This window comes from Schistocerca piceifrons, chromosome 4 (genome assembly GCF_021461385.2).
Source record: "Schistocerca piceifrons isolate TAMUIC-IGC-003096 chromosome 4, iqSchPice1.1, whole genome shotgun sequence".
In the NCBI taxonomy this organism is placed as follows: Eukaryota; Metazoa; Arthropoda; class Insecta; order Orthoptera; family Acrididae; genus Schistocerca; species Schistocerca piceifrons.
This window is the reverse complement of record NC_060141.1, coordinates 621,178,720-621,203,915: the sequence shown is the minus strand read 5'-3', so window position 1 is coordinate 621,203,915 and position 25,196 is coordinate 621,178,720. Positions and strand designations below refer to the sequence as shown.

Here is a 25,196-nt window from a genome sequence, read left to right as displayed (position 1 = left end):
TTCCAAAGACTCGACGTAGTGTACAGACGACGTGATTCCTGAAACCAATCACCGTGGCGAACTACAAATGATATTGCAAGGCAATTTCAGATATTACAAAGACTTGTTGCTGGTATGTTGCACGATGAAGAACTGCTTCTACATCGTTACATAACGAGGTGACAAAAATCATAGAATATTTCCTAATACCGTGTTGGACCTTCTTTTTCCCGGCGCAGTGCAGCAACTCGAAGTGCTATGATCTCAAAGTGTCGGTAGAAATCCCCTGCAGAAATGTTGAACCTTGATGCCTTTATAGCCGTCAGTAATTGCGAAAGTGTTGCCACTGGAGGATTTTGTGCACAAACAGACCTCTCGATTATGCCCCACAAATGTTCTGTGGTCTTGACGTCAGGCGGACTGGATGACCAAGAAAATTCGCACGAATTGTCCAAAATGTTCCTCAAACCAGTCATGAGCAATTGTGGCCCTATGACAGGCGCCACAGCATCCGTAAAAATTCCATAGATGTTTGGGAAAATGACGCCCGTGAATGCTTGCCAATGATCTCCAAGTAGTTGAACAAACAGAGGACCCAGTATATTATATGAAACACGGCCGGTGTGGCCGAAGGGTTCCAGGCACTTCAATCTGGAACCGCGCAAGCGCTACGGTCGCAAGTTCGAATCCTGCCTCGGGCATGGATGTGTGTGATGTCCTTAGGTTAGTTAGGTTTAAGTAGTTCTAAGTTCTAGGGGACTGACGACCTCAGAAGTTAAGTCCCATAGTGCTCAGAGCCATTTGAACCATTTGAACATTATATGAAAACACATCCCACACCGGTTTTGAGCGATACCAGCTTGCACAGTGCCTTCTTGATAACGTGGGTCCATTGCTTGGTGGGGTCTGCGCCACACTTGACCCCCACCATCGGATTTTACCAACTGAGATTGAGACTCCTCTGACCCGGCCGTCGTTTTCCAGTCGTCTAGGATCCAACCGATATGGTCGCGAACCCACGGGAGGCGGTGCAGGCGATGTCATGCTGTTAGCAAAAGCACTGGCATCGGTCGTCTGCTGCCATAGCTCTTTAACGCAAAATTTCGTCACGCTGTCCTAACTAACACGTTCGTCGTACCCCACACTGATTCCTTCGGTTATTTCACGCAATGTTGCTTGTCTGGTAGCATTGACAACTGCACGCAGCGCTTCGTCGTTAAGTGACGGACCTCGACCACTACGTTGTCAGTGGCGAGAGTAAATGCCTGAAATTTGGTATTCTTGACTCTGTGGATCGCAAAATATTGAATTTCCTAAGCATTTTGGAAACGGAATGTCCCATGTGTCTGACTCCAACCACCACTCCGCATTCAAAGTCTGTTAATTTCCATCGTGCGACAAGAATCACGTCGGAAACCTTTTCACATGGATCACCTGAGTACAAATGACAGCTTTTTTAGTGCACTGTCATTTTATATCTTGAGTACGCAATACTACACCTATCCAGTACATGTGCATATCGCTGTCCCACGAGTCATGTCGTCTCAGTGTACGTTAACCTAACACCACCGCATCCGCATTCGAGGATCACACTTTTGCGAATGGCTTTGCACGAACTGGAAGTTAACGAACATTTTGTAAATAACGTGGTACGAACTGGTGAATCTAGCTTCACTCGTGAAGGTATTTTCTACCTCCACAACAGCCATTATTGGTCGGAATAGAACCCACGTATCACGCTTGAATGTGGTGTTCAGGCCCCCTTCGATATAAACATGTTGGCTGGCATCACGGGAGAAGTGCTGCTGGGACCTTACCTATTCCAGTACAAGTTGAATGGGGTCCTGAATTGTACATTTCTTTGCAATAATTTGCCTGACGCATTAGAAAACATTTCACTTGATGTTCGGCTTGATTTCAGCATGATGGTGCTCTGCCGCACTTTGGAGTGCATGTGCGTAACTACTTAAGAGAAGCGTTTCCAGCGAAATGGATTGGTCCTGAGGGTCAAAGTTCTGGCCGCTATGTTTCCTAGACCTTAATCGATTAGATTTTTGTTTGTGAGGAACAAGTTTATACTACTACTCTACCCATGGATGTACTCGACCAAACAGCTCGCGTGCATGCCGCTTCCACGACAGTGGTTGCACGAGTGTTGCGTAGGGTCCAGTAGAGTAATACCCAGCGAGTGGCAAAGCGTTTGTAGATGCAAGGTGGTCGCTTTGGACATCTTCTCTAAACCGAATGTTGCTCGTACTTACACGTACCAGCTCTGTGAAGATAAGCCTGGATGTGAAACGTACCGAATGGAATTACTGTGTATTGCATGAAGTGCAGTCTAGTTTAGCCTATCTATCGGGATTTTTGTATCCACTATTATTTATTGTTGACTTTATTTGAGTCATGGACGAAAGAAAGAGGTCATTTACATCTGTTACAAGTTCATATTACGTCTTAATGTTTACATAAAGGTAACAGCAACAGAAATAAATACAAAATATACCACACTACGGGGGTGTAAATTTGATACAATTCGATGCTTTAACAGAAAAAAATGTTTGGTGGATACATGATTTGAACACGGGCGAGTCTGCATACGCTGAGCTAATGGGACAGCTCCAGCTGAGTGTTCTGTTCATGCTACCCGTTCTCGTCCACGTTGTACGCAGTTAGCTTAGGCATTTGAGAACATAATGCCAACAAAATATCAGTCGATTTTTGATTGCAGCATAAAGTTATTCTCGACTGAATACGGCTACTTATGAGCCCAGTTCTCGTCATCTGCAGGAAGTTTTAATTTTCTGATTTGATATGAAGAAATCTGCGGCTGAGGCTCATAAAAAGCTGGATAAGGCCTATTATGACACGCCTGTTAGTGACAGAACTTCGCACAAAATGGTTTCCATGCTTCAAGAATGGTAATTTTGACGTTGAAGACCGGCATGGTTGTGAAAGAAAGACAGCTTTCGATGCTACTGTAACCGACGGAAACAATCTCAGGAGATCGTTATCGGAAGAGGTTGATGTGTTTGAGCCGAACACTGAAAGACAAACAGCCGCACCACAGCGATAGACATGAAAAAACGATTTTGCAGCGTGACAGTATACGACCCCATGTCGAAAAACCCGTCAAAACATGCTTGGAAACGTTGAAATGGGACGTTCTACCCCACCCTCTGTATTCTCCAGATATTCCTCCCTCTGACTGTCACTTTTCTCGATCTATGACGCACAAAATAGCTGACTAGCACTTGCGGTCACATGAACAGGAGTAGAAGTGCATCAATTCATGGTTCCCTTCAAAAGATTCCCAGTTTATACACTGCGGGATTCGTATGCTGCCGTAAAGCTAGAAGAAAGCAGTGGCCAACGATGACCAATACTTTGAATCGTAAATTTTTTGTAAGTTTTTCACATTAAAGTCTTGAGCTTCGAGTAAAAACGGCAGAAGCAAAGTTGTAGACCTTGTACAATACAGCTAGAGCCTCGCTTTTTTAAATTGCATTTCTGTTAAACCTATTAACAGGACCACGCTTGGTAGATACACTTTTATCTTGAATCCGATTGAGGAATTGCATGCCGACCGCCAAGTCCGTCATTTTTTCTTCTCCTTGCTGTAGCATTTTAAATTTACAGTCTGCCAGATGACAAAGTGTTCTGAACTAGTAGCAGACTTTTTAACAGTTTCACTGTGCTATAATCGAAAACATTACAACCGAAAAATATTTTATCAAGCATAACTTAAAAAATGTTGCTTTCAGAAATATTTTCAGTGCAAAATAGCTTCCCCTGCTCCTGGATCTACAGCGAAGAGCAGAACAGGTTGTCTGTGAATACTAATTCCTGCTTTCTAAATGGAAGTTAAGAAACTAGCAAGCAGGTACAAAGCCGAGAAAGATTACGCAACATAGTTGAACCAAAGTATAGACTAATCTAAATAATCAGGATAAGTAAATGACTAAATTATACAATAGTCATGCATTTCACTTAAAAATAAGTTCTTGTTAATTCCGTATTTAACAATCTGTATTCGAGCATCCGTAAATCCTGTCCAAGATATATGAAGAAAATTAAGTACACCAGAATTTTTACGTTTTTCGATGAGCACGAAAAATTGTGTGAAGCATAACATCATTCCCAGAATGAATTTTCATCCTGCAATCTCTTTGAATCTGCATGGAATATTAAAACATAGTGCCAGACCGAGATTCTAACTAGAACCTTGGCCTTTAGAGCACTTGCCAGCAAAAGGCCAAAGTTCCAGGTTCGAGTCTCGGTGCAGCAAATGTGTTTAATTTGCCATGAAGCTGTTTAACAGTCAAAACAGCTACTACTGGGTGATACGAACCTGAGCTTGGTGGGGAAGATGGTGGCGACGGCGCCGAGCACACAGGTGCAGACGATGTTGACGTTGGACAGGTAGGTGGTGAACAGCGCCACCGTCGTCACCCAGCCCGTGGACCACAACACCGACATGCAGAAGACGCTGCTCAGCAGGCAGCACAAGACTGCAACAAGGCAAGCGCCATGAGTCCGCGGCCGTCTGCAGAGGCGAGGCTCACTTAGGTAACTCTCCGATTTCTACACGTTCCTGCACAGTGGTGTCTTACCAATTTTCACAAAAATGCTCCTACAGCACACAACTCGCTATGTGCAATGCAAGTGTAAAAACACATTCATAAAGGTAAAGAATGAAAACAGGGAATTCAACTTAACGATTGATAAATAAGATGTAGGATTCCAAGTTAAACCATGCTTTATGAGGCCGTAACAACAATGCACGCCTCTATGAAGTTTTGACAACTAGGCAAGTTAGTAAAATATTTCTTAATAATAGTCCTTGACACTTGTTTCAAATATAAAACGAAACCATAATTGCATTATAAAATTTCTACACGAAACTTCAGTCATATGCATGTTCTGACAATAAGAAACTACTCTCTTACAAATATAAAAAACTGGAATACTTTGCATGTTGGCTTACATAATTCCTCCATTAATACAATCCCACTTAGTATTTATCATAAAAACACATTATTGCAAAATCCTTTCTAAATAATGCTGTATCCATTACACGGCAGATCAACTTCCATCTTTTTCAAACCAAGTGCACCACCAGATTGTCTACCACGACACTGACTGCTACTCTGACAAACTAAAACTAACATCTGTGGCCAACATCTGTAGTCTCAGGAATAGACTTAGCAAGAATATGATTACATCGATACTACTGATGTTGAGTACATTTGTCAGATTCGCAACTTCATTCACAATTGTGGCCAAAAATTCTTGAAAATCGATATGGCAAATACACTCCTGGAAATTGAAATAAGAACACCGTGAATTCATTGCCCCAGGAAGGGGAAACTTTATTGACACATTCCTGGGGTCAGATACATCACATGATCACACTGACAGAACCACAGGCACATAGACACAGGCAACAGAGCATGCACAATGTCGGCACTAGTACAGTGTATATCCACCTTTCGCAGCAATGCAGGCTGCTATTCTCCCATGGAGACGATCGTAGAGATGCTGGATGTAGTCCTGTGGAACGGCTTGCCATGCCATTTCCACCTGGCGCCTCAGTTGGACCAGCGTTCGTGCTGGACGTGCAGACCGCGTGAGACGACGCTTCATCCAGTCCCAAACATGATCAATGGGGGACAGATCCGGCGATCTTGCTGGCCAGGGTAGTTGACTTACACCTTCTAGAGCACGTTGGGTGGCACGGGATACATGCGGACGTGCATTGTCCTGTTGGAACAGCAAGTTCCCTTGCCGATCTAGGAATGGTAGAACGATGGGTTCGATGACGGTTTGGATGTACCGTGCACTATTCAGTGTCCCCTCGACGATCACCAGTGGTGTACGGCCAGTGTAGGAGATCGCTCCCCACACCATGATGCCGGGTGTTGGCCCTGTGTGCCTCGGTCGTATGCAGTCCTGATTGTGGCGCTCACCTGCACGGCGCCAAACACGCATACGACCATCATTGGCACCAAGGCAGAAGCGACTCTCATCGCTGAAGACGACACGTCTCCATTCGTCCCTCCATTCACGCCTGTCGCGACACCACTGGAGGCGGGCTGCACGATGTTGGGGCGTGAGCGGAAGACGGCCTAACGGTGTGCGGGACCGTAGCCCAGCTTCATGGAGACGGTTGCGAATGGTCCTCGCCGATACCCCAGGAGCAACAGTGTCCCTAATTTGCTGGGAAGTGGCGGTGCGGTCCCCTACGGCACTGCGTAGGATCCTACGGTCTTGGCGTGCATCCGTGCGTCGCTGCGGTCCGGTCCCAGGTCGACGGGCACGTGCACCTTCCGCCGACCACTGGCGACAACATCGATGTACTGTGGAGACCTCACGCCCCACGTGTTGAGCAATTCGGCGGTACGTCCAAGCGGCCTCCCGCATGCCCACTATACGCCCTCGCTCAAAGTCCGTCAACAGCACATACGGTTCACGTCCACGCTGTCGCGGCATGCTACCAGTGTTAAAGACTGCGATGGAGCTCCATATGCCACGGCAAACTGGTTGACACTGACGGCGGCGGTGCACAAATGCTCCGCAGCTAGCGCCATTCGACGGCCAACACCGCGGTTCCTGGTGTGTCCGCTGTGCCGTGCGTGTGATCATTGCTTGTACAGCCCTCTCGCAGTGTCCGGAGCAACTATGGTGGGTCTGACACACCGGTGTCAATGTGTTCTTTTTTCCATTTCCAGGAGTGTAGAACAGTCCCCGTTCATCCTATTCTTAACCTTTTCACTGTCCTCCACGTACGATGTTGTAGTTTCCGCCCTTTTGTGCTTTCCTCTTTGAGGTGCAGGTGCCGGGCGCGGTGGTCTAGCGGTTCTAGGCGCTCAGTCTGGAGCCGCGCGACTGCTACGGTCGCAGGTTCGAATCCTGCCTCGGGCATGGATGTGTGTGATGTCCATAGGTTAGTTAGGTTTAAGTAGTTCTAAGTTCTAGGGGACTGATGGCCACAGATGTTAAGTCCCATAGTGCTCAGAGCCATTTGAACCATTTGAGGTGCAGGTTTGTATTTTTGAGAGAGTGCAACCATAAATATAGGTAGCGGGTTTCAGGTCAGCCTTCTGGTGGTACTGTCCGTTGTATAAAGGTCCTCCCTGACCTAAGACGAGTTAGATTGCTTGGTGGCCATACGCTAAGTGTCGTGGGTTGGTTTGCTGCTTTTTCCTCTCTATTTCACTGGTTACTTGAGTCTGATATTTGGTCGTGCTGTGGTCACAAGTGGGTAAATCTTTTCGACAGATGTCGGCATCACATACTGATGCCTCATATTTTCGGCTGCAAAACAGAGTCCCATTGCTGATGAACGAAAGAGTTTAGATTGCGCTCCCCATGTTGAACTAAGCACTTTACTTATGATATTGTTTCTTGCACACATTTTTCCTTTTAGATCCGAGAAGTGTTTCTTAAATGATGGTGTACGGTTTGGGCTAACTCCCAAGTATTTTGGTTTCGAGCAATGTTGTAGTCTAAACCCTTTCCATTCCGTTCCCAACTGTGTTGAGGCTTCTCTATTACGGAGCTGGAATGCGCTTACAACAGTTTTTTTCTGGATTAGGTCGAAGCATTAACTAATAGCACTGTAACATCTGAAAGCCTGAAACGAGTCATTCCCAGTAGATGCAAGACGTGGGGGATATTTCTGTTATGCCAACTTAAATGGCTAGTACTATATTTTAAATTGCGAATTACAATAAAAAAACTCATATTTATTTTCTGTTCGTGCAATTTACTCAGATAAAATACCAAAGAGAACCAATCCTATATCTGCTGACATGAACTATCAATGAAATTTAGTACTGAAAATTAGATAGTTCATTTAAACTACAATAAGTTACAAGAAATTTCGGAGGAGAAATGCGTTCAAAACAGTTTTTGTTCTTACAGTGGACTGGATGAAGTGCCACCTGGAAGTTTATGCCTCTCTCAACGTCAAGGGTGTTCAGTCAACTGTGTATTATATTTGGTTTGGTCTGAAGGAAGTTTGCGGCATCAAAGTGTACATGGACCAGATTTAGTTTTGTTTTACATCCTCGTACAGAGCTTTACTATGCTGATGACTAGGGGAAGGGGACAGGATCCAACTGGACTCTCTTATGGATCAGCATGTGGTAGCATGTGGTGAATTTGCTTTGCGAAGAACACAATTTTGTCAGGGGACAGCGCGGAAAGAGAACGTTAATCGCCCTGCCTTGCCATCGCTGACCGCATACCTCTCAAGTTGGCGGAAATACCTGGAAGAGTCCCAGGGGCTAAGACCAAAATGTTGGACATTGAAAACATGGGCTGGTTTCGATATGAATGGGACAAGAAACGTGCGAATGACTTCAGCCACTATCTTATCGATTTTCAAACTCTTCTTTCTGTGCTACTTCCGTACAACTGGCTTGTTAATACGCACCACGTCATTGTCCTGAATTAAGTCAGCGGTGGAGGGTGACTGTGTGGCCTCCAGGCTCCAGTTCCACCCCATCCATAGCGCTCCAAACTGAACAGTGTGATCATTTAAGGGGGTATACTGGTTGGTGACAAATGTGTGTGTGTGTGTGTGTGTGTGTGTGTGTGTGTGTGTGTGTGTGTAATTTTATAGCATCATAATGATGTAGGACGAAGCAAGGAATTAAAATTGGCGCCATCATCGGGATTGAAACTGAGACCTCCCGCTTTAAGCAGATGGGCTAGCCACTACCCCTCACAGGCACTGCAGCTATCTAAGCTGCACGGACTACGCTGCTACGTCTCCCTGCCAATTACAGATATTCCAACTCACTCTTCAGCCCATTGCTAATCCCTTTCTGAACTTATACTGGAGAGTCAAAGAATCTGGTACACCTGCCTAACGTCATGTAGGGCCACCGTGAGCACGCAGAAGTGCCGCAGCACGATCTGGTTTGAACTCGGCTAATGTCTGAAGTAAAGCTGGAGGCAACTGACACCATGAATCCTGCAGGGCTATCCATACATCTGTAAGAGTACGAGGGGGTAGAGATTTTTCCTCAAGAGCACATTGCAAGGCATCCCACATATGCTCAATAAATGTTCATATCTGGCGAGTTTGTTGGCAAATTCTGAAGAGTGTTCCTGGAGCCACTCTGTAGCAGTTCTTGACTTGTGGGGTGTCGCATTGTCCTGCTGGAATTGCCCAAGTCCTTCGAAATGCACAATGGACATGAATGGATGCAGGTAATCAGACAGGATGCTTACGCACGTGTCACCTGTCAGAGTTGTATCTATACGTATCAGAAGTGCCATATCGCTCCAACAGCACACGCCCCACACCATTACAGAGCCTCCACCAGCTTAAACAGTTCCTGCTGACATACGGGATCCATACCTGTACACGTCCATCCGCTCGATACAATTTGAAACGAGACACGTCCGATCAGGCAACATGTTTCTAGTCATCAACTGTCCAATGTTGGTGTTGACGGTCCCAGGCGAGGCGTAAAGCTTTGTATCGTGCGGTCATCAAGGGGACACGAGTGGGCTTTAGGCTCCGAAAGTCCATATCGATGATGTTTCGTTAAATGGTCCGCACGCTGAAACTTGTTGATGGCCTAGCATTGAAATGTGCAGCAATTCGCGGAAGGATTGCACTTCTGTCACGATGAACGATTCTCTTCAGTCGTCGTTGATCCTGTTCAAGCACAATATTTTTCCGGCCTCAGCGATGTCTTAGATTTGATGTTTTACCGGATTCCTGATATTCGTGGTACACTCGTTAAATGGTCATACGGAAAAATCCCCACTTCATCGCTATTTCGGAGATTCTGTGTCCCATCGCTCGAGCGCCGACTGTAACACCACTTTCAAACCCACTTAAATCTTGATAACCTGCCATTGTAGCAACAGTAACCGATATAACAACTGCTCCAGACACTTGTCTAATGTAGGCGTTACCGACGGCAGCGCCGCGTTTTGCCTGTTTACATGTCTTTATATTTGAATAAGCATGCCTACACCAGTTTCTTTGGCGCTTCAGTGTAGATCAGTATTGCTGTGGTTCTCCAATAATTGATTCGGCCTACATCACTATCGTAGGTAAAGGTGAGATTCAGTATGGCTCAGGAACATTAGCTGTATATGACATTTTACAATGCCTTTTTTATTTCAATGACAATGCGTGAATACTAAGTTTTTTACCTTTTTTGCCAAACAGAGTCTAACATATACCAGTCAACCCAATAGTATCGAATTCTCATGTGTAAAACAGCTTCATACTTCTGACTACTTTACGAATTTAAATATGTAAGAGACACGAAGTTTAGGGACGGTTTGAAATTAAGCTTCAAGTTTGTTGGAAGTTCCTTGATATGTCTGCCTAAGCAGAAGAAACTAACGATGAAGTCCGAAAACAATTTATTGGACTGTTCAGTTAACCAAAACAAATTCTCCAAGTATAACACCAACACAAAACAGTGATCCGTCTTCGAATCACAACTACACACAAGAATAATATAGGAAACAACTGAAATAATTTCCTATTAGTCTCCGCCAGAGACTTCTCCGATATACCAAGCCTAATCCAGAGATCATCGAGAAGATAAATCCGGGCTGCGGGGGCGGCAGCTCTCAATGTCTGCTGGCGGTCGATGAACTGCCGATATGTGGCCGAGCGCCGGCCTTTATAGCGCTTCGGCGGATGAGTGCCTCGGAACTATTTTCCATCACGTGGTTTGACGTGTGAAAATAGTTCCGGGATCTGCAGTGACCTCTTCCTTATGTTTATGTGGGTCGGTAGTGACCCCTGGTGGTCGCTGGTGTCTTTGCTGTGGTGTTGTTGTTGTGGTTGTTGTTGTGGCCGTCCATCAATATTGCCTGTCGGTTGTGTGCCTGCGAGGTGGGCAACCGTGGCTGCAGGATGTCACTTTGGTTGCTGATACTCTAGGCGCCGTGATGTCTGGTGGAGAAGGCCACAACATTCCTAAGTGCTCTCATTATTGCATGAATCTAGTCTGGGTAATTAGTCTGGGTAATTTGCTCCCCATCTGAAAAAAAGATGGTAGTTTTTCAGGCATCCAAATGTACGCCCTCTGATCTCCTGAACTGTGTGTCGTACAATGATATAATTTTTCAGGTACTGTCAGTAAACTGTGTTACGCAACCCGATCCCGGTGTTAAACTGTGTTGCGAATAGAATTCGTAGTAAAGAGGCAATAAATTACAACATCCTGCCCAATGCTGCCATTTTACTGCATGGTCAGTGAAAATTTAGTACATGACAAACTTTTTTCCTTCCATCATTTTGTCCGAAGTGCCAGTAAGGAAAAGGTAAGAAAAAGTTTGAAATTGTGAATGTAGTTTGTTGTGCCGGAGCAAGAATCAAATTCGGGATCTTTTCCTTTCATGGGCAAGTGCTCCTTTGGATAAGCTACCCAAGCACAACCCACGACCCGTCCTCATAGCTGAACTTCCACCAGTATCTCATCTCCTACTTTTCTAACTTCGTACAAGTTCACCTGCGAAATCTGAAGGATTAGCACTCCTGGAAGAAACGCTATGTCAGAGAAAGGGCTAAGCCACAGTCTGGGGGATGTTTCCAGAACGTTTCTTTCACCGTAAAGTGGAGTGCGTGCTGATATGACCCTTCTTACCAGATTAAAAGCGTATGGCGGAGCGAGACTAGAGTTCAGAACCTGTGCCGCCCATTCTGAAAATGCTCCGCATGAAAGGTAATATTTTGAAAGAGAACATCAGTCTGAGCTAAAACTGGCCACTCATGAGCCCTCCCTCCATAAGGGGGTGAGGTCAACTTTTTCTTTTCGAGTGTGTACGCCCCATTACCTTAGCCGACTCGAATTCTACACTAAAAATATGCGGGATTTGCCCACGCTCATAGAGAAGGTATTATCTAAGAAACAACACGTATATTTGCCATTTTGTTCCGAATTCGGATTTGGTGGCTAGTACAGCCGTGTTCATAAAGTTATTGTTTTTGAAGAATTTGAATGGTCAAGATGGCGACAATATGCGTCAATTTTGAAACGTATTGTTGAAGGTCGTCCGGTTACCGTTAATGTGAAGAATAAACCTGGTATGGTTATTACACACCGTGGCCTGGTCATATTTGTGTCCCATGAATTTAGTAAAGGTGACGAAGCATTGATTTCCAGATTGGAAGTTATACACGCTGACTGTCGTATTGTTCATTGTCGTTCCATGAAGGATGAATGCAGGTTTCGTGCTGCACGCCCGCGGCGTTGGATACGCCGTCGGACGAATCTGACTAGGACCATTTTTGGTTGAATGTGCTGGTGGCGTACTGAGTTCACTCAAACGGATGGTGTACGCTTTGAGTATGGTGAAATGGCCGCTATTGAGAAGCATGATGAGAAAGCAAAGAATTTTGGAACATTGCAAGATTACGTTATTACTGATGAATTTAAGTTTTTGGTAACAAATATGGTTCTGTAATCATTAATAAAATTGTAACATATGTGTATAGGGTTAATGTAAGGATTGAAAGATTAACTCTTGATGGTAAAGCTAACAAGAAGATATTTGGAGATCAGGGTGCATTGGAGAAAGTGCGAATAGCGTGTAGTAATAAAATGGGTGCTTTTGATTTGAATCTCCAGAAAGCATCTGGTGTACCTTGGCGTAAATATAGTAGAAGGAATAGGTTTAAGTTTGTAACGTATCCTAAGCCAGAACAAAGTGCAGATATTGAGAGGTGGCATAAGCCCCATCTCATATTTCTATCTTACGATTCTCCTCTCTAATTGCATGCGGTGTAAAGCTGCTATTCCTTCACACGCGGACTTCCCACGCAGCGTCTCTCGTCACCCGGGTGGTCCAGTGACAGGCGGGCTCGGTCTGACTTTGAAAGGATAAGCCGACAGGTGTGAGGGGGTCGAGTGAATGCTTTCCAGACGCCGACATTGTCAAGAGGCACACCCACAGGGCCAGAAGTAGCGGCTGGGCTAGAGGTTCCGTTACTTCGCAGAAACTTAGCGAAAACACTTTCTGGCGGGCTACCAGCGAGGCGTGGGAATGACTTGTGTACCCAGGCAGCTGTGGCGGGAAAATTCCCGCGCTTTCTGTAAAATAGTAACTGTGATTGGCTTGCTCAGGGCATAGCTCCGTGACGTAGCAAGATCGGCGCAGAAATTGGCGCCAAGAATCTCCATTGGTGGAATGGTAGCGTTCCGGCAATGGAGTGGAATTTTCCGCCGGTTTTCGAAATGCTGATTGGAACGTTTAACCACGGCCACTGTCGTGGGGGCGGGAATGTTCTGTGTTCGGTTTTGTACGGGTGCTCTGGTGAGTAGTTGGCTCTCGCCTTTCGGTCGAGGACGTCGAAGCAACCAGCCAACGGCTCCGGTACGGCAGATCGTGTCCTGGGAGTCAAGAAGTCGGTTTGGTAATGTATGTCCGCAGCACCGGCAGATAGGGATTTTCCTAGGTGACAATCAGAGCTCAGCAGAGCGCGCCTGTTCGTCTTTTTCTAACTTTGTTCTGTCTTGGGTAGCAGCAATTAATGTTGGGTTGGCTATGTGTTTTCTCTAAGAATTGAGTTGCTAGGAATTGGCTGCACATATCACTTCGTCATAATCCTCACAATCTAGTTTAGGGACAATTTCACATTGACAGCGTTTGTTTAAGTATCCAATTAGAGCCAATTTGATGTATTGTTAATGTTTCATGTGTTGTTGTTTATTATTTTGTGTTTAGTCTTAATAAATCATATTGTTATTTTGGACAGAACTTTCATTCTGTTAATAGGTAGAGCAACCACATCATTCCTCACTATGTTAATGAAACCTTCGCTTAATTAACTTATTTATCAAATTAAATTATTGCAGGTGCCAAACTCTCTTCTACTCCACTGGCAGGGTTGATTAGAGACAGTTCGCGTATTTTTTTTATCCTTGTGCAACAGCAAAAGTTGGAGTTAGAATAGGGGGGGCTTAGAGCATCATGTACATATGTAGATTCTAGAAGAATTGAGTGTTAAATACACTGCTAGCCCCGGCACCTCGCAATATAACGAAAGTTAAGTCTTGGTCAGATCTTGAAAAAGAGTGTAAAGTTAAAAATAGGTTGTTTCAAGGGACAATTCCATTTTATACCGGTCTGCAGATTGCTGGTGATGAACCTGAAAAAAAAATGATAATGTACAGAGTGAAGTTAAATATGTGACGTTTATTGTAAGAAATAGAGTGTATATGAGATTTTGTAAGAGGAAAGGTAATGTAACGTTCTGAATAAAAGTATGTGTTTACAGCTAATGTCTGCGTTGGAGTTTTTTTATGCCAACTGGGACCATATACGTAATTATCCGGACGACCTACGGCTCACCTTCCTTGTTCCTAATAATCAACAGACGATTGATGAACTTTCTATTACCTTTGATTGCAACAAGATTAATTATTCAGCAGCTGTTTTAGTGTTGGAAGGACTTTGATATTATAAGCTTAATCTGGACGATTTGGTGCGTCAGTTTAGGGACGCTTATAGAGAATATGTATTTATGCCAAATGGTATAAGGTGTGCAAACAGGTATTTTGATTTTAGGCAAGGCCGTTATAGGCCGTTGTGGTACAATTATTAGAACCTCAATAAATTAACCTCATAAGTCATGCTTCAGACACACAGCCGAAGGCCTTCCTGGAAAATGGCCTCACGGGTAGTGAGGTCTGTTGATCAGGGTAGAAAAAAATATAGGCTTCTACACAAGTTATCAAAAGAGAAACCGCATTGGCATTGTAAATGTTGTAATGAATGGATGGCAGGCACAGTAATCGAAAAAATTCAGTTTTTCGCTTTTTGCAAATAAGACGGTCTCACTTGATTCTACACTTCATTTACTATGTAAACATTTTTTTTCTAAGCAGTTGACATTTTCGTAAAGAAATTAATTTCAGTTTTGCAAATTTGATTGTACAGTAACACTTTTATGATTCGGAATTTGGAAGTCTATCAAATCAGCTACTTTCAACGTAACGTTGTTCTTGTTCCCTTCAGGGTTAATTAAGGTACGTCGCCACGCCATCGGGATGTTTGATTACGATGAGTTAACTCATTTCTCGCGATCGTAATTACTTATTTGGCTGTGTTCTTCCGTCCAACCGTCGTAACTCTCGCACCAGCCATTACGCAGCTACTGGCAGAATGCTGTCTACAACCGCTGTAAGGATAATAATAGTGAAACCTCCCATGGACGCGCACACAGTATATGGAGTGGACTCTCACAAGCACACCCTACTGATCAGCACCCCACCGCGTCATACGACCCGCCGACCCACCACAGCGCCTCAGAACACCAAATGACTCGGTACCACTACATTCCAGAGCCTTTTTCTGGTATTTTTTTGGTAACTGATTTTTACTTATAGAGGAGAAAATCGAAATAATTCTAATTTATGGCGAGGGTGCAAGAAATTTAGAAGCTGCCGTTGCTCTTTATACCGAACGTTTCGCTGATAGGCCACGATCTTGTAATGCTGTTTATCGTTTTGTAAAAAAATTTACTACCACAGGAAGTGCGAAACATAGAAAAAGAACTAGTAAAGTAACAGTTACGATGAATAGCATCACTGAATTTGCAGTATAACTGCTGCACAACAAAATTTGCAAAACTGAAATTTATAACAAAAAGGAGAACAAATTAGAACAAAAAAGTTTACATTTTTATCTCAAATGTATTGAAGAATCCAATGAACCGGATCCTCGCTGCAAACACAAGAAAAATCAAACTTTTTCTATTACTGCACCATTTACCTGGAACAGGATAAAAAATGTTTCATGTAAATCCTTTTTTGGGTAGAATGCGAATCTGCAACAAAAATGGAAGATTCCCATTTGAAAATAAAATGTCGACCTTTCCCCTCCATGCGGGAGGGAGAAGGGGGGCAAGGGCTAGGGTGTGGCCAATTTTAGCATAGATTGGTGGTCCCTGAGTAAATATACTACTTTCATCACCATTTTTTCGTGCAATGTGTATTTTTCTAGGGATTTAGTTGTTCCATGTGAAACTTTGTTAACAAACATCTCGAAAAGTTCTTGATTGATTTACTCGAAAATTTTTGCACAATACTGAAGTTACCGAAGCTTTTAGTAAAAACTATACGTCTACAGAAAAAGTAACGACAAGTAGTGCGGAAGTGGTCTTGGAGCACTGCATTGACAGCCGCGAGCCGGTATCTGCCAATGTGGTAACACGTGGGTCACAATAACAAAAACACAAGTGGACTGCGAAGCCAGGAAAGCCGAGCGCAGGACTAAACTGCACCGCACAGTGGTAGCTGTGTAGCCAGCGGTGGAATGTGACCGCACCAGGCCAAGTCTCTTATTGTGGGCGATATCAATAGATGCCGGGTTTTGGTAACAAATTGCACCAGAGGCACATAAATAAGTCAGTTTCGAGACAGGGAATCACTTCTCATCGCCAGAGACCAGTAGAAAATCTTTGAACTACAGAAAAACCTTAAGTGATCACCGGTAATCCGGATTTCTGCATCCATACAGCCACTAACGATAACCGTTTGTCAACGGAGGTGGCCTGTTATTGTATAGCGAACTGTCCAAGTAAATAATGTAAGACTGGTGGTAATGGTGGATGGGAAACACTGAAAGCTGCTTTAATTTCAGAGAGACATAGGAAGGCCATAAACGTGGACAAACACATCCAACTGCAACTGTTCGGCAAGACAAAATAGCCTCCGCAGCAACAGCGTCAGTGCTTTATGCTATTTACGTATTGAGAGGTACTCGATGGCGTTACATGGTGAAATTTTTATTTACATCTGTGTTTTGGGGCCTTGATGATGGCGTACAGCAGAGCCGGCACACTTGCTTCCACAGTATCAACTACACACACAGATTTTTTGCAATACTGTACCTGCGGCATAGATCATTTTGAGATTTTCAAGAGTGCTTGATGACAAGGAAATAATCAAAATTAATTGTGTTTTATAGCAACTTTTCGGTGATAGATATCGATGTGTGTTCTCAAAGCTGTGGAGCGAAGCTCAAAGAACATTTTGTCATACAGGGCTACAGCTTTTCACTTTCTGCAACGGATGCCACTACACGAAGATATCGGGGTACGCAGAACAGTTCATTTCTGTTGGTTTGTGGCCAAATTATTTGTCCCCATTCCCAAACAAGGTGTGGGTAGTTAAGCTGCATTCCTTTTCCTCGCACAAACTCAGATTTGTCCTAAAGACAACTTACACAGTGACTGAAATTATTGAGTTTGCTGTAAATGATTTGAAGCAACGAAGAGAATCTCTTTCTGAACAGACGATCTCGTAAAGTCGTCACGATGATAGCCAAACCCATTATTTGGTAGGAAATAAAGTTTTCCTTTACTTGTGATGAAAACTGAGCAATATCAGACTAATCAAGTTCAAGAAACTGACTGCTATATAGACAACTGGGACCACAGAGAATGAACCTCCAGTTGAGAAATCAATGAATTTCGAAAACATATACGAATATCGAACACTGCGAACCGTTGAAATGCTGCAGCTGCGCTATGCCTGGTTGCAACTTCCTTTTAAAGTACACTCCTGGAAATTGAAATAAGAACACCGTGAATTCATTGTCCCAGGAAGGGGAAACTTTATTGACACATTCCTGGGGTCAGATACATCACATGATCACACTGACAGAACCACAGGCACATAGACACAGGCAACAGAGCATGCACAATGTCGGCACTAGTACAGTGTATATCCACCTTTCACAGCAATGCAGGCTGCTATTCTCCCATGGAGACGATCGTAGAGATGCTGGATGTAGTCCTGTGGAACGGCTTGCCATGCCATTTCCACCTGGCGGCTCAGTTGGACCAGGGTTCGTGCTGGACGTGCAGACCGCGTGAGACGACGCTTCATCCAGTCCCAAACATGCTCAATGGGGGACAGATCCGGAGATCTTGCTGGCCAGGGTAGTTGACTTACACCTTCTAGAGCACGTTGGGTGGCACGGGATACATGCGGACGTGCATTGTCCTGTTGGAACAGCAAGTTCCCTTGCCGGTCTAGGAATGGTAGAACGATGGGTTCGATGACGGTTTGGATGTACCGTGCACTATTCAGTGTCCCCTCGACGATCACCAGTGGTGTACGGCCAGTGTAGGAGATCGCTCCCCACACCATGATGCCGGGTGTTGGCCCTGTGTGCCTCGGTCGTATGCAGTCCTGATTGTGGCGCTCACCTGCACGGCGCCAAACACGCATACGACCATCATTGGCACCAAGGCAGAAGCGACTCTCATCGCTGAAGACGAAACGTCTCCATTCGTCCCTCCATTCACGCCTGTCGCGACACCACTGGAGGCGGGCTGCACGATGTTGGGGCGTGAGCGGAAGACGGCCTAACGGTGTGCGGGACCGTAGCCCAGCTTCATGGAGACGGTTGCGAATGGTCCTCGCCGATACCCCAGGAGCAACAGTGTCCCTAATTTGCTGGGAAGTGGCGGTGCGATCCCCTACGGCACTGTGTAGGATCCTACGGTCTTGGCGTGCATCCGTGCGTCGCTGCGGTCCGGTCCCAGGTCGACGGGCACGTGCACCTTCCGCCGACCACTGGCGACAACATCGATGTACTGTGGAGACCTCACGCCCCACGTGTTGAGCAATTCGGCGGTACGTCCACCCGGCCTCCCGCATGCCCACTATACGCCCTCGCTCAAAGTCCGTCAACTGCACATACGGTTCACGTCCACGCTGTCGCGGCATGCTACCAGTATTAATGACTGCGATGGAGCTCCGTATGCCACGGCAAACTGGCTGACACTGACGGCGGCGGTGCACAAATGCTGCGCAGCTAGCGCCATTCGACAGCCAACACCGCGGTTCCTGGTGTGTCCGCTGTGCCGTGCGTGTGATCATTGCTTGTACAGCCCTCTCGCAGTGTCCGGAGCAAGTATGGTGGGTCTGACACACCGGTGTCAATGTGTTCTTTTTTCCATTTCCAGGAGTGTATATTTGGAAACGGTTATTCATTCGTTTGCTAGGCCAAGCGAGAGCAGAAAAAAAATGAAAAAAGTAAATCTGTTGGTATCCTCTACGAGCCATGCGACTCAAATTTCTACGCAATGTTTGCTCTTTTTGATATGACAGCCGGCCGGAGTGGCAGAGCGGTTCTTGGCGCTACAGTCTGGAACCGCGCGACCACTACCATCACAGGTTCGAATCCTGCCTTGGGCATGGATGTGTGTGATGTTCTTAGGTTAGTTAGGTTTAAGTAGTTCTAAGTTCTAGGGGACTGATGACGTCAGCATTTAAGTCCCATAGTGCTCATAACCATTTGAACCATTTTTTTAATATATGACAGATGAAATTTTAAGGAATACTAAAGATGAAATGGAAATAAGGCCCGTACATTTTGACAAAGATATTAGCAAAAAGGGGACAACTGTAACTGGAAAAATTTTGCCTGTGTACAGTTTCACAAGTATTGGTAACACATTACCGTACTAGCATCAGCATGATTAATGGGCCAGAGTTAAGAGGGGTTCGGTTGTTTGAGGGAAGAGACCAAACTACGAGGTCATCGGTCTCATCGGATTAGGGAAGGACTGGGAAGGAAGTCGGCCGTGCCCTTTCAAAGGAACCATCCCGGCATTTGCCTGGAGCGATTTAGGGAAATCACGGAAAACCTAAATCAGGATGGCCGGACGCGGGATTGAACCGTCGTCCTCCCGAATGTGAGTCCAGTGTGCTAACCACTGCGCCACCTCGCTCGGTCAGAGTTAAGACCTGCATTTCGTAACGTGCTATAAAATTATCAGTTATCACTCCATTTCCTTCTTGTGTTTCTGGAATTTGATGTGTTACTTATCTCTCTTGGAAAGATATTCGACGAATATACTCCAGTTGAGGACATATTGAGAATTCCAATGGATAACAATAACACACTGAAGAGCCAAAGAAACTCGAACACCTGCCTAATATCGTGTACGGCGCCTGTGAGCACGCCGAAGTGCTGCAACATGACGTGGCACGGACTCGAGTAATGTCTGAAGTAGTGCTGGAGGGAACTGACACCATGAATCCTGCAGGGCTGTCCATAACTCCGTAAGTGTACGAAGGGGTGGAGACCTCTTCTGAACAGCACGTCGCAAGGCATCCCAGATATGCTCAATGAATGTCTGACGAGTTTGGTGGCCAGCGCAAGTGTTTAAACTCAGAAGAGTGTTCCTGGAGCCATTCTGTAGCAATTCTGGACGTGTGGGGTGTCGTATTGTCCTGCTGGAATTGCCAAAGTCCGTCGGAATGCATACTGTACGTAAATGGATGCAGGTGATCAGACAGGATGCTTACGTACGTGTCACCTGTCAGAGTTATATCTACATGTATCAGGCGTCCCATATCACTCCAACTGCACACTCCCCTCACTATTATAGAGCCTCCACCTGTTTGAACAGTCCTCTGCTGATATGCACGTCCATGGATTCATGGGGTTGTCTCCATACCTGTACACGTTCATCCGCTCGATACAATTTGAACGAGACTCGTCCGATCAGGCAACATGTTTCCAGTCATCAACAGTCCAATGTTTGTGTTGACTGACCCAGGCGAGGCGTAAAGCTTTATGTCGTGAAGTCATCAAGGGTACACGAGTGGGCCTTCGGCTCCGAAAGCCCATATCGATGATGTTTTGTTGAATGGTTCGCACGCTGACACTTGTTAATGGCCCAGCACTGAAATCTGCAGAAATTTGCTTAAGGGTTGCACGTCTGTCACGTTGAACGATTCTCTACAGTCGTTGTTGATCCCGTTCTTGAAGAATCATTTCCGGTCGCTGCGATGTCGGAGATTTGATGTTTTACCGGATTCGGAATATTCACGGTACACTCGTGAAATGGTCGTAAGGGAAAATCTCCACTTCATTGCTGCCGACTATAACACCACGTTCAATCTCATTTAAATCTTTCTAACCTGCCATTGTAGAAGCAGTAACCGATTTTACAACTGCGCCAGACGCGTGTTGTTTTATATAGGCGTTGCCGACCGCAGTGCCGTGTTCTGCCTGTTAGCATACCTCTGTATGCCTATAATAATAATAAATTGGAAACAAAGCGACATTGGACTTATTTGATAGTTCTGAACGATATCCATCGTCAACGGCCTTTTTTTCATCTCTGCTTATTTGTCAGTACATATTTTAAAAATATATATATATTCACTCCCTCAATACAGCCGGTCGGTTTGGCCGAGCGGCTCTAGGCGCTTCAGTCTGGAACCACGCGACCGCTAATGTCGCAGGTTCGAATCCTGCGTGGGGCATGGATGTGTGTGATGTCCTTAGGTTAGTTAGGTTTAAGTAGTTCTAAGTTCTAGGGGACTGATGACCTCAGATGTTAATTCCCCTAGTGCTCAGAGCAGTTTGAGCCATTTGAACTCCCGCAATACAGAATATAACAAACACAAATTTAATGTCACTCCTTTACAAGGTGTAATAGTTTCAAATTCCATTGTTCGCTAAAATTACTGTGTTTATTTGCATTTAAAGGAATTTACTATATTAAGTATTACGTCTCTCAAACCAATACGCTTGCCACAACACAAAAGTAAGGAGTAAATACATGGCACCATCTTTTATACTCACTGACAACCCGCTTGTAGTCCAATAATCGCACGAGGATGCTACTCAAACCGACTACCACCGCCGGAATGCTGCATACGATCATTGAGTTGATGTAGACCCTCTCGTTTGTCAGATACTGCAAGAGAAAGAGGTTTGCGTATAAGTTTTGCGAATCAGTGTTCGTATTTTTCAAATACCAACAATAAATTTAAACTAGTTAATGTTCTGAGAATCTGACTGTAACGCCTACACTAAGATGAAATACAGCACTTATAGTACAATCTGTACTGCACAGCGAGCCACACAGTTACCAAGATAGCGAGGGATGTACACATACTATCGAGACTTCACTACACCTAAATCCCGTGCGAACTCACTCTATGTTTGTTGTTCAGTTTTAACCAAACAGCCATCGAGAAAGTAACAGCCATAATATATCTGGATGCCATTGACACCTCGGCGTGATTTAGCAATAATAATTCGTCTTCCCAGGTTTGCACAGCATGGTAAATCGATCAAAAACACGAATTTAGTTTACCGTCATCTCGTGTTACTCACATAGCTGCATAACCTTTGTGGTGAGAAAGGGTCGTAGCAAATTGAGCAAAGAAGAAAAACAATGGAATGTTTGCCACTTCCATTTGACAGCCGTTATAGACCAACATTTATCTGTCACATAACAGGAGGCCCATTTTAAAAACAAACGAATGATGTTCTATGAAACACATTCAAGTTCAAAATGGTTCAAATGGCTCTAAGCACTATGGGACTTAACATCTGAGGTCATCAGTCCCATAGACTTTACTTAAACCTAACTAATCTAAGGACATCACACACATCCATGCCCGACGCAGGATTTGAACCTGCGACAGTAGCAGCATCGCGGTTCCGAACTGAAGCACCTAGAACCGCTCGGTCACAACAGCCGGCGACATTCAAGTCATTACATCTACGTGTTCACTTTATGAGGTGGTGAAACACCTCTATGAATAGGTACAGAATCTGATAATGGACACCATAACTCACATCAGAATTGTAATGTGGATTTAACACTGGACGTAACACCAAATATGACAGTTCTTTGTTAGCAGAATTTACCAAGAGTGACGTGTCCTTACAGAAAATAGACATGGCGAAGAACAGACAGAACTGAAAAATAAATGGCAATCATTTTATTAAACAAAGAAATGTTACGCGAAATATCGTCAAAATAACTTCAGAATTTCAAGTGGCCCGTCTTATAGGAAAAAGTAAAAAAATAGTAGATAAAAGAAAGGTACAGATACATGAGAGAAGAAGTCAAAAGTAGTTCATGTTGATCTATTTAGGAATATAGAGGCATACCAAATTAAAATAAACAATTTTGCGTAGTTGTATGGCAGTGCACATAATTTAAGGAACATATTAACCATACATAAGACACAAAAATGATCATTATAAAATGTCTCCGGAAATGCTGGGTTTCAGAGTTGTGGTCTTCAAAGCAATGATATTCACCAGAACATTTTTCTCCTCGCAGATATTTGCCGTGACAGAAAATATTGCTTGGACAATAAAAATCAAGGCAAATGGTACACTGAGCACTGTGTTTGGCTGGTAGTAATGAGCTTCTTGCACTGTATGGCGGACGACGGTGATGCGTTGGCCCGGTTGCCCGCGCGGGATACGGTGGCCGATGTGCAGTGTCCAAAGCGCTGAACGAGTTCATTCATTTATTCGGAAGGTGAGGCCGACAAGTGCGTTCCATATTTTGGCCAGTGAGCGGTGACAGAATCGAGGCGCACGCTCTGAAATCTTTCTCAAACGATTTTCCAGAAACTGTTAGGTAAAAACATTTCATTTTTGCGTAACTTGTAGCTTTATATGTAAGATTCATGATGATGTGCCCATCATTTCGTTAATTATCATAGTTACTGTGATATTTTTGTGGAAGTGAGACACTGCTCAAAATTCGTAGAAGTTTTCAATGAAACATAGAGGTCGCTATGATTTTGCGTTTGGTGCATATTACATAATATGTTGTTGCATACGAAATTTAGCTGACATACTGAATTTTTCTTTAGACTTGGAAAGAGGTATTTGTCAGCAATCTCAAGAAAGTTTATTTGAAGTAGCACACAGATTTGCGATCGCGCGTGCCAGCGATGAAGCCAGAGTGAAATATTTCCAACATAACTCGAATTTCGCTAACGGTTTCAAATACTGAAATGAAATTTTTGCAAATCATAGACTACAAAGAGGAGAGTATTTTTCCATATCGTTATTATGCAAAACTTCGTTATATATCGTGTTATAGCACTTACTACAGACTTTTTCGAAGAATGTAACTTTTAAGGGCCATCGATGTATCTGGTGAAACGAAAAATGGTATGGGCTTTGCAACAACACAAGTAAAGACCTCACACTTTTTTTTTTGCACTGAGGATGTGCTTTTTCACAGGCTACTGACCTTACTTTTTCTCAGTTTCTCACTTAATAAAACACAGTTTCAGAATTCCCTCACAACAGTGTTTGCAAAACACGTTAGTGAGGCGAGACTGTGTAAACTCCACTGTGTTTTGGCAAAAGAAACAGATTTTAACTTGGCAACCAGAGAAACGTGTAGGATTTACTAAAAATTTGCTCTTCATGATGCTTCTCTCGAAATTATAAATGATTAACAAGCCAGGCCAAAATAAATTGCTGCATTTTCAGCGAAATTCTTGTTAAATACTAACCATATCAGAGGTGACAATGGATCTTTTTGAATGGTCACTATGAAAGTTTGGACGTGGAGGTGCTCCACTTAATATTTACAGAAAATGTGAGCATAGGTGTTAGTTTAGAACGGCACTTCCTCTCCAGGTCACCTGCCCATAACCCCCACCCCTACCACTCTCCCCACGCGTATCCTGCAGTCTGTGCATCTACCGGCCACGACATTCTGTGCGGACTATAACCGGAAAGTTACACACAACTAAGAATTCCAGATCATAAGACATTTTAACGTCTCCATCGGCGTCTGTGCACTCTTGGGAAATTTACACCTTCTGGCTTGGAGAGGGGACGAACAAGTTCTACAACTCCAAATGCAGAGGAGGACATTCCAGGTTTCTTCTACACACCTCTTATCAGCACACACAGGTTAGCTTCGCAAGTGAATGTTCCTCATACGACTATCTGGAGACAGTTGCAAAAGCAACAGTTATATGCTTATCATTTGTAACGTGTACAGGACTGCCACAGCAGATTACACTGCACGCTTCAGTCATACGGCTCACGGTACTTTGATCAAAAGTTTCCTGGTCAATAGACAGTCGGAGATGGCCCCGCTGCTTGACCTCCATGCTCATCCAATCTGAAACCTATTCATTTCTATTTGTGGGGCCACTTTTATGTTTATTTGTCACTGGTACCTGTAATCCCTTCAGAATCGAACCACAGCTGGTTGTGAGGAACTGCACAATACTTCAGGAATTTAGGATCATTGTTGCAGGCCCATGAGACATCGGTGGAGAACAGCACTGGAAATTTTGAACATTTTTTTTTTGAAAGCACCTCGGTATGTGTGGAATAAAACTGTTTCAATGACTATCTCTGTTTGGAAAGCCATAACTCGGAAACCAATCATTTCCAGGCAGACGATATAATGAACTTTT

At 44.3% G+C, this 25,196-nt stretch overlaps 1 protein-coding gene across 1 annotated transcript in view; it reads right to left on the bottom strand.

Moving 5' to 3' along the window:
* Positions 1 to 4,290: 4,290 nt before the first annotated feature.
* Positions 4,291 to 25,196, bottom strand: part of LOC124796070 — a 131,859-nt gene continuing 110,953 nt past the window's right edge. Inside the window, exons 7-8 of the mRNA XM_047260156.1 lie at positions 21,580 to 21,694; positions 4,291 to 4,487 (exon numbers count right to left, since the gene is read on the bottom strand). Coding sequence (XP_047116112.1) covers positions 4,291 to 4,487; positions 21,580 to 21,694 — 312 coding nt within the window. The remainder of the gene's footprint in view (positions 4,488 to 21,579; positions 21,695 to 25,196) is intronic.